The sequence below is a fragment of the Semicossyphus pulcher genome, unplaced genomic scaffold (genome assembly GCF_022749685.1).
Source record: "Semicossyphus pulcher isolate SPU_LCO1_2020_fin unplaced genomic scaffold, fSemPul1.0.p SCAF_21, whole genome shotgun sequence".
Taxonomy (NCBI): Eukaryota; Metazoa; Chordata; class Actinopteri; order Labriformes; family Labridae; genus Semicossyphus; species Semicossyphus pulcher.
The window spans coordinates 5,163,418-5,182,278 of NW_027211695.1; the positions used below are offsets into that span (position 1 = coordinate 5,163,418).

At 42.3% G+C, this 18,861-nt stretch overlaps 1 protein-coding gene across 1 annotated transcript in view; it reads right to left on the bottom strand.

Moving 5' to 3' along the window:
• The window catches only part of LOC138600936 (zeta-sarcoglycan-like), a 33,332-nt gene that overhangs the window by 1,231 nt on the left and 13,240 nt on the right, over positions 1 to 18,861 (bottom strand). Inside the window, exons 3-5 of the mRNA XM_069672490.1 lie at positions 17,681 to 17,768; positions 13,327 to 13,399; positions 1,008 to 1,131 (exon numbers count right to left, since the gene is read on the bottom strand). Coding sequence (XP_069528591.1) covers positions 1,008 to 1,131; positions 13,327 to 13,399; positions 17,681 to 17,768 — 285 coding nt within the window. The remainder of the gene's footprint in view (positions 1 to 1,007; positions 1,132 to 13,326; positions 13,400 to 17,680; positions 17,769 to 18,861) is intronic.

Consider the following 18,861-nt stretch of genomic DNA (forward strand, 5'->3'; position numbering starts at 1 on the left):
CCTACTGTTAACTCGCAACGCTTGCCGGAAAACTCTTGAGACCGGAAAAGCAGCCGTGTTTGTTGTGTTAGGCTTTCATCAGTGGACAATAGGCTCAATCACCATTGTGTTACCTCACTCGGAGATAGATAGTGACTTAGCAGAGTTTGTCATATACATATATATTTTATTTTAATAAAGCAATCTATTTAGTTTTTGACCACTAGTTGTATCCTCTCGCCGTTCCTCCTCCACTCTGCTAAACCAGAATAGATCGGCTGCAGGAGCCGCATTTGTCAACCAAGCTGTCAATCATCCTTTTTACAGCATCAAATAACTAATTAAAAATAAACTTGTCAGAAAAATTAACACTTGGACGTAAATCAGCATAAGAACTAACTATAATGACAGAAACCATGTTTGAGAAACATTTATTTGACGCGTATTTTGATTTTATAGTTTGACTCATGTCCCATCTGTTAACATGGAGGAGGCGGGCTTTATGACCTATACTGCAGCCAGTCAGCAGGGGGCGATAGAGAGGGTTTGGCTTCACTTTTAGGGAGCTGACATGTCGTCCACCTTTTTATAGTCTATGGCTGCCACCGGTTACAAATCAGTGGATTAGCATGAAACTGTCAGCCACTGTGCCAGCAAAGACAGCTAAAAGACAAATTCAAACAAATATGCAGAATTTAAAATGTAGAAAATCTTTTTATGAGGAGAGAAATGCGTTTAGCTTGTTTGTTAGACCTCTAGGATACACACATGTTCACATGTACACCTAACTTTTGTTTGTCGATTGTTTTTAAGGTTTTAAATGGAATGTATCCGTCCCATCTTGTCGATCTCCTGCAATACTGTACGTCCCAGTTAGAGCAGGTCAACCAACCACTCACGCTTAGAAATCATAAGATCAAGACTCAGAAAATGGAGGGGGTCGTGCCTCTACATACAAGTAAAAGAAACACTAAAGAGTACATAAAGTAAATAAATACGTGCACAGCATAACTTCTAATCCTCCTCACCTCTCCCTCCGTGGACTCCAGCTGTAGGTCCTTCCGCCCGCTGACCTTCAGCGGCCCCCCGGCGGCGCTCACTTCCACCCCTCGGGGAGCCTCCATGGTCAGCGTCCGCGTCGGAGACTCCAGCCTGAAAGAAAATAAATGAGTGCAAGCTCAGAGACTCGGGGTGCGAACTTTCAATTATTTCTGTTTGTACTTCCGGGACGTTTGTGTCGCTGTGATTTAACAGCTGACAGTACGGGATGCTTTAGAGGTTAAATTGATTGTTATTCAGCTTAGATCATAAAATACCCCGGTGTAATCACTCGTTTAGGGCAGGATGGTGGAATTAAGCAGTATTATTGTTTCATAACAGACCTAAGGCGTTTAAAATGAACTCTTATATCCTGATCATTAGTTATACCAATGACTCCCCCACCTGCGGAATATTAAAGCAGCTCTTCTCATTATTCTAATCCACTATGCTCCTTAACAGCCCGTAATTGTATCAGCTGATTTTGACCTTCAGCAACACTGAGGCTAATGCAATTTGCATTTTTCCACCCGCGGCCTATTTGTTTACACGGCGAGAGATAAGTGCGAGAGCCAATCAATGTGGAATTTGTTTTCATAACTCATAACCGTCTCAAATTGATTTTCTCCCCCATCTCCCCCAAATCTGTTTTCAATGAATTTTAAATGGAAGACTTTAAGGCGCCGTCTTGAAATCGCTTAAATCTCCATACCCAGCTGAAAGTGACACACATTTGGGATTAGGCGTTATTGGAATAAAGAGGGAGGGGGGAGAAAAGGAAAAGCAAATGAATTTCATCTGCATTTGAAAAGCCTCTTTGACTTCAAATCAGCTTTCAGTAGATACAGTTTGGAGAGGATGTGTGAAATGAGCCTTTGACCTGAGACTGTTTGAGCCTGCAGAAGAAGAGCGGAAGGATGTCTGCTTTGATGTCTTTTCTTACGAAATTGATGAAATTAACGACAGATTCGCTTTGGATGTCTTTGCTTTTAGCTTTAACTCCATTTTTATTTCCCGTCTCGGCAGAACGCATTACATCAAAAACATCCTCCATCCATCTCCAATGGCAACACAACGCACCGTTTCTCCTCCCAAAGCCCGCTCGTTCATTAGCGAGCCGCAAGAATCTGTGTGTTCGGGAGCTCCTCGCTACATGTTCCGGTAATTATTTCTCAAGCATCCGGTTATTATCCGCAGTTTTTCAGATAGACGAGTCATTAAAAGACCCTTTTTAAAACACTCCACACAGCGCGGCTGTGAGAAGTTACTGATACGTGATGTGATAGTCTCACTCCTTTCAGAGCTGGTGTTCTGTCATCATGCTGCACACACACACAAATAGAAACACAGAGCATGGGCAATTTCTGCCAGGAGACAAATTGCTTAATTTTTAAGAGTGATTGTAAAGTCCAAAATTAAGTGTTAATGAATGAAATTATATTAATTCAATAAATTACTTGAAATTAAAAATGTCTCTTAGGTTTTATAACAGGCTCAGGCTGCTTCCATTGGTCCAGTGTCTGAGGCTCCAGCAGCAGCATTGAGAACAGTTTTACCTTATAACTAACTTGTAAACATTACCGTTAAATTCATTCAAAATTTAAGTTATAATCTTGATGTTGTCTTTGGCGGCATCTATGGCTCTTAATTTTTGTGTGTGCTTCCTTGTAGACAAAATTTACCACCCCTCTGCAGACAGTAATATTTTCACTCTAACTGTTAGCATTGCCGTTTGTGACGCTTGTTACCATGAGTTTCAGTTGCATAGAAAAGGTGCCCTGAATGTTTGCATAATGACCCATTTAAATCCTCGCAAACAGCACCGGAGCGGGTGCATTTCACCCTTTGCGTGTGCTTCGAGAGTTAGGCGTCTTTGGAGTCTATTTTGTGTCATTTGCACAAGTTTATTAGGCGCAAAAGCCGCAAAATTCCCCCCTTAGATTTTGTGCAAGTTCATCTGACTTGCCATTTGGGTAAAGAATTAAGTGTTTAAGCTACAACTTTCTGTCCAGGAACTGTTGTGAGAACCTTCACATATCCAAGTAAATTGTATAAAAACTTTCAAACTGTAAAAGTCTTACCCCTGAAGACATTAAAGTCAACTTGGCCGCTTGAGATTAATGAATTAAGCCCTATTAGCCTCTTTTAAAATCTCACAATGTCCAAGTTTCAGATCATCAGTCAAAGAAAGCTCCATTGTCACTACCGGAGCTTCTTGTACCCAGAATGCTTCAGGCTTTCTGGCTCCTTCATAAATCTGTGACATGTGAAGCCTCACTACAGATAACCTGTGAGGCATTTGTAGCCACATCAGCTGTTTATGACCCGGCCCTCTCAACGCTTCTCCGGGAAATCTGACCGGCTCTCCCTGCTGCGCGCAGGATGACCTTTAGATCCACAGCAAAGGTCACCGTTTCGCAGATCTGGATAGGACCAAATGCGCTGAGGGCCGAAGAGGAAGTCGTAGAGATGAGGTTGCTTTAAATGAAGTATATTTTCTGTTAGCTGAGGGGATTCCAAAGGTGAAAGTCAGGTTTATTTTTATACATCGCTATCACATACAGACTCTCAACGGGCTGCACAGACTGTTTCCTCATCACTACAGTTCTTAGATGTTTAATGGATATAATGAGGCCCAGGGGGTTTCTGCTTAAGGCGCCTTCAGACTCGACGTTTAATAACTGTGTGAGAGCGTCAATCTTCAGTTTGTCCCCCCATATGTCCTCTTAATTTATTTCAAGGTTTTTCTGTTGTGTTCAACCGTTTCTGCAGTAGACAAATTAAACATACATTTAAACCCAACCCTATGGACCCCAAAGGGACAATTTGTGTTACAACTTCAAAGACTTCAAAGAATCTTAAAAACAGACATAAAATATCTAATAAACATAAGTGAAAACAATTAATTTAATCAATCGTGCAGTTTCATTTAAAGCTATGTGCATTAATTAACAGTATAACTTTAATCCCGCCATCACAGTCTAAACCAAACATCAATGGTCGACATAACCAACGTCCTAATCTGTATTTACAGATTCTACATAACAAAGTAGAATCTGTAGGCAGGCCTGGATTTTAGGCACGGCAAGTGTTCTGGTTTCCGTTTGTAGTTCGCTTGTATTGACCAATCACGTATTAGCAGACTGCAGCGTATGCAGGAAAAATGTGTCATGTGGAGAGCAAAAGCCGACGGAACGATTTACCTTCTTATTAATCTCTATAAACAGACATCTGCATGCTCACAGCTGACAATCTGTTCTAGATCAAAAATTCAACTTGAGATAAATTCCCCAGACGCTGTGTCACGAAAGCCGCTCAGCATTTAAATTTCCCGACTTCCTCGAATGCATCAGAAATGATCGCTCCGACCCCCGGTCAACAAACGAGCATTTTAAAAGTCTTCTCTTCTTGAGGACAGAGCTTCATTTTTACTTTTTCCTAAGCTGCATCATGATGTTGAAATTTCGGCGAAGGTAATTAAAGTACATCACAAGAAAAACTCTTTTTTTGAGTTCATCCCGCTGAAGTAAGCCAGAGTGCAGCCTCTGCGTAGCTTAGTATTTACAGTGAAACTGAGACTCACCAGAAACAGATGAACGGGCGCTCCTCCGGGTGATTTAATGAACTGTGAAATGACACGTTTATTTTGCTGACATATCTGGAGGGGCGACATTCACTTCACTTTTGATCTGAACACACGGTCGCTTCTTAAGTTGCTAAACTGGACTATAAACGACGCAGCGCGCGGAAAAGGATGTCTTGGCTGGAAGTCGTTTATCGCTAACCACTGGCTGCTCGCCCAGCATGCTCATCTGTCCCCAGAGGCTATATCGTCTCAGACGGTGGCATGTGTTCCAATAGTGCCAACATCCAAACTGATGTTATGTGAAAGATGCATCAGCTGAGACCTCTTTTGATTACCTTTATCTTTTTGATTGACACATATTGACACAATAATTCTCATTCTTTTCGACCTGGCATGTGGTACTTTAAATCTTCTGACAGACAGGAAAAGATTGAACAAAATAAGAACAAATTAGTCCAATAAAAAATTAATCGGCAACTATTTGTTAAAAGATTAATGGTTTGAATTTTTCTTTTAATTAAAAATTCACTTTTTCCAGCTTCTTTAAAGAGAGGATTCTCTGCTTCTCTTCATCTTTCATGATAAGTAACCACGCATCTCTTTGGTATGGGACTGTTAGCCAGACAAAAACAAGACATCTGCAGCCGCTACCTTTGGCCCTTGGAAATTGTGTTGAGCATTTTTCATTATTTTCTGTCAATTTATAAACAAAACGGTGTTCGCATTAATGAGGAAAACAGCCCAAAGAGGAATCAATAGTGATAACTGTTAGCTGCAGCGAGGAGGGAGAGGATGCTGCTTATCGCTCCACCAATGGCCACTTCTTCTATACCGGTTAGATGGCGTAGTTTTAGCAGAGCCTTGAACCTTGTGTAGCGATGATGAATGTTGTTTACCGTTATGACAGAACTTCCTCTGTATCTAAATGTAAAGCTCCCTGCCGTCCAAACATTCCCCTCATGGATAAATAAGACCAACACAGTAAAGAAGAAGCATATTTCTTTGCTGCAGTCAAAACTAGAGAAGAGAAAGAAAGCCCTGCTGCTGCAGTACGTCTCAATCTCACCAAATTGGTGATAAAAAAAAGTCTGACTTCAGCTAAGTGGAACCAAGAAGAATTGTTCTGTTCTGCCTTTATCTCCTTAATGAACCTGTCACTCTGCTGTGGACACAGTTACTGCAGAGACTGTCCCGAAAGCTGCTCGGAGACACTACAGAGGAGTACGTGGCTGGCCGCGCTGCAAACAGACTCCAGTAGCAGAAAGTTTGAAATGAGAAGCAGTTTTTTTCTGGGCCTGGAAATGTACCATGTGATGTCTGCAAGCGTGCGGGAGCAGAGCGGAGCGTCTTCACATCCTGTCTGGTCTGCCTTCGCTTCTTAATGTCAGACTCGTCTCACTTCAGACTCCCCCGTGCTTTCAGGAGCGGTTTTATTTACAGCGCGTCGAAAACGGCAAAAAGAAGTTGGTTCTTGACACCAGCGCGAGTTGATCAGACGTCAATCTACCGTTTGTCCTCTGTACGTGTCAGGAGAATAGACCGAGCCTCTCTGAATGTGAACAAACTACATGACAGATGTATCACAGCGAAATGTTCAGAGCGAACCAGCTTCACCAAGAGGAATATCAGAGTTTATCACAGCTTCCCTGGCTCTTCCGATGGATTTGGGACGCCAGGAATCAGAGCACCATCCTCCAGAATGAGACAAGAGATGATCCTATTATGTAATTGACAGAAATATTTTCATATCCAGGCCTGTAATTTCTGGCTCCGATTATTAAGCCGAGTGGGCAGCAAGCCGGGGAGTCACAACACGAATCCTCGGAGCCAAATTTCCTGCAATTATCCATCTTGATTCCTGTCCTCAAACTCGGCGCCGGAGGGTGTTTTCAGAGTGAAAGTGAAGTACGGAGGTCAGCGGCAGGTGAAGGGAGCTGATCAGAGCCTGACAAGAGCGATGACTGAAGGTAATGAAGCTGTGAGCTGGGAGAAGGACATGACTAACTGACAGGTCGCCCCTTCAGGACTATATCCACTTTATAACTGCAGCGCCCTTGTTTCAGAGGCCTCAAGTTCAAGGTTTCTGTTCCTCATAGATCCACAGTAAGAGCCACCAGTTTCCAAACGAAACGGCCTCACAGTTTGAGGCGCAGGTGACTGAAGCGATGGACTGAAGAGTAAAAAAAAAAAAGCACATTCTGAGTCGCATAAAGAACTAATTAGCTCTAAATCAATCCACGGTTATCCATGAACAGAAAACACAATTAAACGTTTCAGCCATCATCAGCGTAAGTCCAAGCAGGACGGCTGTTCATTCATCACGTTCTACCTCTCTCTCTCTCTTTCCGCTTCTCTGATCAGCTGATCATGGACGTCCTCTCTTGTAACCAACCAGATTTTGCCCCGACCTGAATCAAGCCAATCATCCTGCTGCAGTCAAACTTTAAATCTGTTCTCCTCTCTGCTGCTGATTAAATAGCTTTAGAGCATTGGTTGCATAAAATGTAACTTTAAAGGGGGGGTATTATGCTAATTTCAAGCTTCATATTTCACTCTGTGATACCTGTGGAGTAGCTTAGCATAATTTACAGTTAAAAAAACTCACACTGGTGCTCTGTGCAGGCTCTCATACAGCCTCTGCCTGAAATGACTCAGTCAGCTCCGTCTCTTTAAGAAACCCCGCCCCTACAAGCCAACTTTCTTCTGATTGGCCAGCTCTCTGAAGCCTGCTGTAGAAAAAAATGTGTGAAAACCTGGTGTTCACAGCAGCCTGCAGACTGAGCTGAGAAGCCTTGAGATTACTCCAACATAATTTTACCTACAGATTTGAAACTTCACCCACGTTTAGTCTGGACATCCAACATTGTTACATTATATATGTGTCTTAAAATGTGAAACAGCATCATACCCCCTCTTTAAGAGACATCTGCTTGGGATCTTTGATTTAGGATGCACATGAGTCACATATAGTCCAATTAGTTAATTAACTGATAAACAATCCTGAATATCAACCCTACATTTCACACCCTTTTTTTTTTTTTTATGTTTATTTGTATAGGGACGAGTATGAAGCAAGTAAACCGATGCCACACACTACAGCATTTATAGCCTTGGCTAATTTGCAATGCCCGTCCCTAGATGGGCCTTTAAAATTATTTAAAAAGTAGCAGTTGTGTTTTCATAAATATGGCGTTGAAATATAAATAAATGTATTGCTTCATTTTCTAAGTAATAATGCAAAGACACAATGGCATTCTTCCCCTGTGCAACATCAACCATGTCGATTTCTTCTTACCTAGTGCATTCATTTATACTAATTGCAGACAAACGTTCAGACAACAGTTTGGGTGTTGTGTGGACGTTCAGGGTTTACACGGTAGCTCAGTCTGTAGGGACTTAATGTCTATTTACAGATTCTACAAAGTAGAACAGTCTGCAAAGTAGAATCTGTACACAGGGATGTGGATTTCCGTTTGTACTATGCTTGTATCACGTATCAGCAGGCTGCGGCGTATGCAGGAAAAACAGTCCATGAGGAGAGCAAAAGCAGGCGGAAGGTAATCCGCCGTAATGCCAACCCGGCTCCCATCAGCGTCATCTAACGACGATTCAGCTTCTTGTTAATCTCTATAAACAGACATCTGCATGTAAGTCCAGCTTCTAGATCTGAAATTTAACTTGAGATGAATTCCCCTGACGCTGTGTCGCGAAAGCCATTCAGCGTTCAGATTCCCCGACTTCCTTGAATGCATCAGATCGATCCGACCTCCGTTCAACAAACGAGCATTTTAAAAGTTTTCTTCTCCCGTTGAGGACAGACCTGACAAAGCTTAATTTTTACCTCTTACAAATCTGCATCATGATGTTGAAATTTCGGCAACGGTAAGACCCGTTAATAACAAGTGCATCACAGGAAAACGGTTTCTCTTTCTGTCACAATGCACCACGCGGAAAAGGAAGTCTTGTCGATTATCGCTTACCGCCCGGCACGTTCAGCGGTGATCCCAGAGGCTATATCGTCTCAGACTGTAGCCGATGGGATCCAAGATTGGTAGGGACTTGGCTTGGGAACCGGAGGCTGGCCGGAGAATAGGGGCCGGTAGCTGGAGAGGTGCCAGTTCCTTTCCCTGGCTCCGTCAAGTTGTCCTTGAGCAGGGCACTGAATCTCCCATTGCTCAGGGCGCATGTCCATGTGCAGCCCTCCATTAGTGCATGTTGTCTTCTTCTTCTTCTTCAAGCATTATGCAAACTACTCTTCAGTTAGAAAGCATTAATACATAACAGTAGATTAATAATGAAAGGCACAAGTACACTTAAAACCTAACATTTAAAATATGCCATCTAACGCTGATGGATTCATTATCCTCAGTATATTCAGAAGCATCCTGATGATGACAAATGTAGACAAACTGGAGTGCGAGTGTACACACACAAAGCGCTCAGGAGAGGAACAGGTGCTTCAAAAGGAAAGGCAGATCTCAGGTGGCTCTCTTTGATTCCGTCTCTGCTCTGTTCTTCTCTGAGATTACCGCTGGCTTGCAGAGAAATAAAACACATCACAAATAGAACGACGTGTCTTTAAAGAGGAGGAGAAGAAGGGCGACATGGACGCCAGCCAAGCCGGATTCCGCATCATCCAGAGAGCTTACCTAACAGGTGGCGAGTGGTTTGCTGAGAGGGTTGAACTTGTGACACCTTCAGGGTGGTGGAGAGATGGGGAAAATTTAAAGAGTGAAAAAGTCCCACAGCCACAGAGGCGTATAAACAATGCAGAAAACACACATGTCAGAGGAACAAGGATTACTGCCTGGTGGTTGTTTGTCTCCCCCAGCCAGTCAAGTGACAGTTTACATCCATCAGTGTTTCCCAGAGAAAGAGTGTTACTGTGGCCGGGATGGGGCGGGGTATGGGGGGGTGACATACTTTCATTATGCAAGTATTTGGTCAGAACAATACGCTAAGAAGGCCGACGTTTAATGGGAGAAGTTGCACCAAAATGTACAGGTGGTACCAGATAATGTCTCTCTGTGATTGTTCTGCTGTGATCATGGCATCATTCTCTTGTTGCTCGTGTTCACGAGAATGAGGTGGGCACAACCTTTGACCTAAAAAGCTCATCATTTTGCATTTGCAGTGCTCACTTCACGAAAAGAAGATTATGTCCTTATGCGTCAGACAGAAGAAAATGCACGCTCTGTAGAGCATGGCTGCGTCCGCACCCCAGATAGATCCGTTGTAAAAGGTAAGCCTTCCTCATCACTTTCACAGTCCGACACGTTTACTTCAACGATTACACAAATCAGCATCCAGGTCGGCTTACCTGAGAAACCGGCCTGCCGCAGACGTTGTGATACTGGATTGTTCAAGAGAGAAAATAGTGCCAAAAAAAAGATGTGAATCCAAGACGATGATTTTGTGCTGAAAACAGATCATTGCCTGCGTGTTGTTTTTGTAGGGTAAAACTTTTTGGTGTCATGACCCTGGCATCTCGCCGGAACTCCTTATTCTACGTTTGGAACCGGCCAGAACTCCGACCACGGGACTCGGTGAGTAAGCTAACAGCTTTGCATCCACTACACTACTAGCAAATATTTCATACAACTTTCAACTAACCCTTTAAGTAAGTAGCCTACTTAAGTAATAGTAATGATTCTCCAGTTCAGGAAAGGGTTGCTATGACATACAATGATTAAATGTGTGTCATAGCAATCCTTTTGAATTTGAGGTCCAAAAAACATCATCTTTAGAATAATTGATGAATCAGTTGTGAGATTAATCGACTAATCAATGAAACAATAATCATTAGGTGCAGCCCTATTATACATACTCTCCACGTTTGTTACATATATTCTTATATGTTCTTATAACAAAGAAAATAGTCCCAATGAGAACTTATTTTATGCTAACGGGGGGTTTCAGGGATTAAGAATCTTAAGAGTCTTTTTCGATACAGTCAACCTAATTATACGGTATGAGGTCATCATGATGATGATATATTAGCTTTACACATGCAATCAATCAACAGGCTATTCTGGCCCATAATTTACTGTCTGGCTTTCTAATGAAAAAGAGCGTGATGTGGTCAGAAGGATTTTGCCTGAGGGAGTTTGAAAAGGTTTTCAACCTTCAAACCAGCAAACTGAGAGCTTTGTACGTTTTCAGCCTCTCCTCCATTTTTTTCTTTTATTTACGGACTATTTTTGGACTCTTCACTCTGGTCCCACTGATTACACCTGACATAACAGGTGAGACTTTTTAACAGGTAAAATACCACAAGTTGCCGTCTTATAATATGCAGCACAAGCACAATCATTCATTGTCCAACAGTTGGCAATCAAGCCCCCCACTGTATTAAGGTCACACTGATCTAAAATGAGGTATGACATCCACTTTTTTTCCGCCCACGCAGGATGACTGTGACAGCCGCATAGTGTTGTGATTTTGTGTTCTTTAAAGGCTCTGAAACCTGTTTATTTAATGAGTTAACATAAGCAAGGCAATCAGCTACAGAAGCTGATAACAGCCGTTTTAATGCAGTCATCTTCAGATCTGAAGTTAATAAAGCAGCAAACCTGAGGTAAACAAAGGTATAACAGGTGTGTTTGTTTGATCACAGCTGATTGTAGCTTTTATGATCACCGCAGGGGAGGGCGGTGATTGAAGTAGAGTCTGGTGTGTTGATCAATAATGGGTACTCCTTGATCCGGCATTTTTACCTTCGTTGTCAGGGTGCCACCTTTTGCATGCAGGCATGGCTCTCCTCACTTTTAAGGCCATGTCTACACGTACATGGGTATTATTGAAAATGTTTGCCTCCCTCGTTTCCCCCCAAAAAACCCCGTCCACACAAGCACGGTTATAAAAAATCGCCGTCCAAACGAAAACGCAAAAACACAACAGAAACGCTGTCATGAGAATGCCACACCAACAGGCGGCGATATAACCCAGTCATGCAAAGAAGAAGAATCGCGGCCAGTCCTGACGCCTTTGTTCCTCACTATAGTGGACGAGTAACTGTACATATATGTGTAAACATGTAAAACGTCCTGTTAGCAGGGTTAGAAGCATCACTGTTTATGTCACGTCCGTCATTTTGCAAAGAATGTCGCCTCATTAGTGGCGCGTCACCATGGAGATAACGGCACACAGCCTGACGTCACGAGCCAAAAAACGCCGTTAACCCGTCTCCGTGGTAACAGAGTTTTCTAAAAGTCTTCACCCTGGTCGGAGTTTGCTCCTACATTTTAGTACAATCATCTACCATAGATGTTTGGTGTTTTATTTTGTGTTTTATTAAGTAATAATTAATATTCACCCTAGCCATAGTTTGAGTTTATATATTTAACTTTTCTTACCCTGCATTTAGACAAATTTCTACCTTTTTTCAAATATCCAAAACATAAAACTTTGACGATTTCAACCACAAAGAGAGTGCGGTTTTGTTCATGTTCATGTTATGTGAAGAAATTTAGAGATCTGTTTAAACTTTTTTTCAAAAATCTACATTACATATAACTTTTGGTAACTCCCAAAGCCACACAAAAAGCAGTAAATAAGCTGAAGCCTTCATGCATACTAAAATAATACTGGTGAGATAGCGGTGCAGAAATGGCGGTGTGTTTACTTTGCCCACAACCCAATTAGCCTAAAAAAAAAGCATAGCGAAACGAAAATGTTGTTTCGGATGAATTTAAGTCATTAATATTCCACATGATTCATTTCCCACCATTTTCCTCTTTTTAATACTACTGTATGTCTAAATATAAAAAAAGATCCCTGACATGTTTGTGTTTGGAAAATAAATTAGGTTTGGATTAAAGGAGCGTTTATTTTAAGTTCTGACGGTGGAGCTTTTACATCTGCGTGTTTGGTAATATTCGTCAGTGAAGGAAGCGAGTTATGTTGAAGCAGCCTGTAGAAATGCAAAACGTTTTAAATTAAAGCACACGAACAGAAACTTTGACGATGTGTAAATCAAATATTTTGCATCAAATATGCGTTTTTAAAAAAGATCATGTTGGATTTTGCGTCTTAACCGTCTCCTGTTCGGTTGCGTCTCGTAAAGAGTTTTGCAGATGGTCACCCCAGAGCTGAGCCAGTGTGTGTGTGTGCGTCCTGTGTCTGAGCGTGTGTGTGCTCGCTTTAAAGTGAGCCTCATCAGTATTCCTCTCACTCCGGAGGAATTAGATGCCAGAACACTGCTTTTTCTGCCAACTTTGATCCCAGCGCTCCCTTCAGGACCAGTAAGGTGGACAACAAACCAAACTCGTTATAGCTCGCTAATGGAGCGACGCAGGCCTCGGAGCCCGGGGGCGCCGAGCGGTGGGGATCGCACGCACAGGAGAGTCTAATAAGCATCTCAACCTTAGCCACTTTCTCTCCGTGCTTTAATCAAATCCTGGCTCCGTTAGAGGATCACTAACAAATTAGCTCACCCCTCGGCTGTGAAATTAATATAATACTCAGATCTAGTTTGAAATTTCGCTGATAACGAGCTAACTAGTAGACGCCTGAGTTTAAGAGAGAGTGCTTGGGAATAATGATTCTGGTGAATAATGGTCCCTGCCATGTGTTTTTTTTTTTACAGCTCAGGCATCGACTTTGAAACGCCATGGCACATTTATCATCATCATTTAAATTATCTTCATTTTAATTGAACAGGATATGAACATGAGACATTAAGCTTTAATGAATTTCAGTAAAGTCAATGAATAAGAGCTTACTTCAGGTCCTCAGAGGCCCGAGCCTGGATCAGGGGAGTCTCCACTGAATGTCCAAACACGGCGCCTTCGGAGCCTGGGAAGAAAAACATCATACTTTTATTATTCACAATATTACAGCCAACAATGTGTTATAATTAACCTCAAGTATATAGAGCTGTCTTTTGCCTGATCTGTAAAACATAGGGATGGACCAAATTACCAAGACGAAGATCCTAATCCTGCTTCCCAGCATGCTCGAGACCAACATCAAGACTTTGCTCGAATAGATATTTGATTTTATACAACAGTTAGTTCCCGAACAAGTAATCTGATTGGATACCTGGCATTCCATGAGTGCTGATATTGAGTTTAAAATCACAGGGACTTTTCACTCTGACGACTGCAGCCCCTGGATTGGGACAGAGCTACAAAGGCCGTATTTGAAGGCCAACTGAGTCACAGTGGCGGGTCAAAGGCTGTCGAAGGCTCATTCAAATGAAGGATCCATTGGGTGCATCCTTCGCGGCCCAACGTATCCGAGTTTCATTGCGCGCCAATTCAAACAAGATGGCGGACTCTTACGCGGCCTAGGAATACACTTTTAAATGTAAAAGTTTTTGGTTTCAACTCAGTCGAATAGCTAGCGATACAAATGTTGAAAATAACAAAAATAAAATAAGAGATTAAGTTACGTCACTTAATTATGCTCGCTAGTTAGCCCGCTAGCTACCTGCAACAGGAGCAGCGTTTGGTGACGCAAGGGTAAGGGTGGGAACAGCTGGTTGCAAACATGAAATCCTCCGTAGACCAGACGGTCTCATTTCAGTTCAGCTTTAACAGTCTACACAGGCTACTAATGACTCATCCTCCGTAGACGGCCTCCTCTGAAGGCTGCAGCCCCTGCACTGGGACACAGCTTACGTATCACTCCGCATCATCCAGGTGTTCTTAATACTGTTAATTAACATTACAGCAGACTGTGTATGTCTTCACTGATCAAGCTGGTACCTCTGAAACACACAGCAGACTCTTATTTCACTGGTTGATGATGAATTAAAACAAACAGATACATGTACATGATGAACAACAGCTCATCAGTGTTACCTGTAGACACAGAGTGCAGAGGAATGTTTGGGTTGCTTGGCAACAAAAGTCCAGTTACAGTTAAGTTTTGGAAGTAGTTGAGCTGGTGGAGCAAAAAATAATCTGTTGTTGATTGTTACTGTTTACTAATATTTGCTGCTTTTAACTGTTGTATAAAAGCAATATCACACTGGAGGTCGTGATGTTATACTGAATATCAGCATGGCTGTGACTATCTGCGGCCTCCTGCCTACGACTGAATCACAGCCACGATAATATTCAGGACATCACTCCCTCGCATGTGCTATTGCTTCATTAACATAAATTCTGCACTATCAAGTGGGTTAAACCAATCACACAGTAATCCTCCTTGAAATACCACGCTGCAGTACACCTCTTACTTGCCTTGTTTCCTGTATGTCGTACCAGATTACTACCTCGGAGGACAGTTTGAGTGCTTGTCATCAGCATCACACCACTACAAGGACGCATAAGAAAATAGTATTTTCCTGGCTGTATAAGTGACAGGAAGTCATGCAGCACTTTACTGCGCCGTATACAAACATTGTGACACAGCAGGACAGGTATAAAGAGCAGAATGAATGACGGCTGCTTCAGCTTCAGGGTCCTGGTGTTTTGCGTGCTGGCTCACTGTCCCACCGTCATGTCATGATGTCATAAGCAACACCTGTGACTTATACCAGTGGGACGAGAGTCTGCTATTAAAAGAACTAATTATGTTAAATGATACTCAGGCCTTCCTTTTACCTGTGACAGTGAACTTCTCCGCTGTCATGATGACCTCCTCCTCATTCGCAGTGAACAGCAGCCTGTCTCCGTCTCGACTCCGTACCTCCAGCCTCTGACACTGAGCCTCCACAGCTTCAGCCCCTGCAGAGAGAAAGACGTACAGGTAAGAGCTTCTGGCTTTTCAAAATAAAACACAATAAACACTACGGATTGCACTTACTTTATGCATTTTTCCAGGAATAAACTACATTATGTTTTGATAATAATAAGCAGAGATTTCTACCTTTTTTTAGTCTGCATAACAACGATAATGATCTTTTTGAAGATGATGCAGTCAAATAAAAGCTTGGCTTATGTGTTCCTGGCCTCGCTAATCAGCTTTTGGAAACTAAGTTTGGGCGTATAAGACTATTAGCGATCAGACAAACTGTGCAGAGTGCTTCCTCTGCAAATGAAAGGCTCCTAACAAAGCGGGATCGTGCTTTTACAAAGGATGGAGACAAATCAGTAATCTGTTCCGCTGGTGAGGAATATTAATTCAGCTCTCCAGACTTTGGTGTTTTTCCAGATGTGCATGCAGAAACTTTTTAACGCTCGCCCGTCCTCTCGCTCCCATTAATCCACGGGCTGCTGGGGAATTTAATTATTCTCGCCAAGATTCATCTCATTTCAGACGAAAACGCACTTTCTACAAAAGCAGCCGCTAATTTTCCCGCGGAAGGTCAAGCGCGACCAAAGCGTGTCATATCAGCAGTCTTGTCAAATCAGCATCAACTCTCAACTTATGTTGGCTAAGATCAATAGCTATTAATGTTAATAAGCAGGTCATTTGCCTTCCAGTGGTCATTAATCATGTAAATGACTTTGGTAATTTGGGCTGACTGATGGTTGAACTTGATGATAATAAGAAGAATCCATTGTCCTTTCAATAAGTGCAGCAGAGGTTAGTGTCTGGAAGAAACTACAGAGTCTTTCTTACAAAGAACAGAGATGTTTAAGGAGAATTTAAAGATGAATCGTTGCACTTACCGTGATCACAGTCATTTTTAAAACAGATTGATTACGCCATTTACAGTCAGGGACAGCTTAATCTAAGATCATTTTAATAAGCTGTACATAGAAAGAGTAATAAGTGTACATCAACATCCAATGACACAGGGGGGAAAAAGCAGTGCCAGAAGCTGCAGTTCCTTGAGTGGCCACTTGAGGCTGGCTCCAAAAGTGAGTCAATCCCCATTAGGTCCCATATTAAACAGCCCAGTTTCACAGCAGAATTAAACATGTTTACAGCCTGGTATAAACAATGGTTATGGCCTCTACAGCTAAATATATTCAAGCTGAAAATTATGCATATATAGTGGGGTGGTCACATTGAGTGATAGGTTGGTGATGCTAGCTGCTAGTCAGGTGTCACCTCAGCTAACTCACTGAACTAAACCGTATTTGTGTTGTTTGTGTCTTTAGGAAAATGTTTAATGCAAATGTTGGACATATGTCTTTCTGTGCACTTAATTGTATGAACAGACCATCAGAAGTCTGTGCTGGAGTATTTTTACAATGATTGACATCTAGTATTACTTTATTTACTGTTAGCACTAAATAGCAGGCATTGTTGTTTGCATTCACCATACCGGGCTACAAAGCCCAATCAGTGTTTGACGTACATTGATGTATTTGTGGAGTATTAGACTATTAAGAGGCTAAGGGAGGCAATATCCTTGCCGAAGCCAGCAACTGATCTGGCCAATGGTAAGCGTTGGTAAATAAGAGGCTGGCGGTGGTAAATGGAAAGCCGCCTATTAATTCGACCAACCCATTGGATCGGCTTCTGGCTAGGCTTGTCATTAGCTTCCGAGGCTGGCGGCTAGCACGCCAAAGCTAGCAACCCAATGGAACGGCTACTGACTAGGCTGGTCATTAGCTTCCAAGGCAGGCGACTAGCACGCCAAAGCTAGCTACATTAGTCATTTATTTGGCAGGTCATTTTCTTCTGTTGTAATTTAATGGCGTATTGGAGCTAAATGTGCCTCGCAAGCTAGCCTATCCAGTAGCCGGTCCAATGGGTTGCGATGTTAGACGCGTGACTTGCCGCCCTGGTCGAATGAATAGACCGCTTCTCATTTACCCCCGCCGGCCTCTCAGTTACCAGTGCTGGCTTATCATTGGCCAGATCAGTAGCTGGCTTCAACAAGGATATAGCCTCCCTCGGCCTCTCAATACTCTTAATTTTGTCCCTTTCCCTGCGCCACATGTTTTTAGTGTGATCATAGCCCAGTTGAATAATAACCTGTTTCATTTCATTCACCCGTTGCTTGCTTTCCCCCCATAGACGGTATAATCTGATAACTATCCAGCCTCTATATAGCTCCAACCTCAAAAAACCGACTCGAGACTTCAAAACAGCATTTAGCAAACAAGTGGGTGACCTCACAGGGCTACAGCCGCTCCATATAAACAGGCTATGGTTAAACCCCATGTTTGAACCACCTTCAGGGTGTGTGATGTCCCCATCACGTAGAGAAGAAGAAGAGTAGAGGCTTACCCACTGTGAGCTGGCCGGTCAGCTGGCCCTGTTCGTTTCTGACGTTCAGCGTGACGTTCTTGTCTGACTGGAAGACCAACAAGCTGTCCTAGGGGAAGTATGAATGGGGAAAATGAGAGACAAAGAGAGGGAGGAAGAGAGGAAAATAAATGAATGTGTTATTCTAACAGGAAGGGGAATTTTGGCAAAGCAATTTCTCCTGTTACATTTCATTTTGGTGGATATTTTCCTTTTGTGAGACAGAAACATTATCATTACCCTGATGAAAAAAGAAAGCTCAAACAATGGGAAAAGGAATATTCAGTTAAACCAGAGTTTTCCTTTGAATCCCCAAACTGAGGGGGCATTAGATAAAATCTCTGCCCAATCTCTAAATTGAGTGCAATTGCGTCAATGCAAAACAGATCTTACTGGGTTCAAAAATAGCCTCCCCCAGTGAACTTTTCATTGATGCAAAGCGCTAAATAAAACTACATTTAAACAACTATTAGAACTACATGATCCAAACGAGTAATGGAGAGTGGGTAGGGACAAGGTGCAGGGTAGTTTGGCTGAAGATGTGTGTGTTGTTTCAGTGACAGGTGTAGTTGTTTCCCTTTCTTCCCTGCAGACAATAGAAATAAGGTTAAAGCTCCTTGATATGAACAAGTTAGATTACTGGCTTTATGGATGTGATAGAAATCCAACTTACTATATTGCTATAGCTGCCGACAAGTGGCCAAAACAAACTGTTGACACAATTTTAACATGTGATTTCCTTATTAAAGGAGCATTTGGCCCCTGGAAAAAGCCGCTGTCAGTCAAAGCTGGTGTTCTCTCTAATCAATAGAAGCAATAATATTTGAAATTGGCGCCATAGCTGTGGAGAAAGTTGTACAAACAGCTCGTGGTTTCGCCCATTCAACATTCTTTCAACACCCAGCATGCATTAGCTCCACATAATAGCATGATAGGACTGAGGTTGAAAATTGGCACACTGGCCCTTTAAGTTGATGGGGGCAAAAAGAGTAGCAAACAATTGCCTGAAACACATCCAGCAGACGTGGTGTGGCATTGACTTGTCTTGTCTTGGCTTCCTGATAAATATTTATTGGCTTAAAGAGCCGCTCTTGTTTTAAGACATATAAAACGCTTTGCTTTAAACAATAAATTGTGTCTAACGTGTTTTTTGCAAAATACGT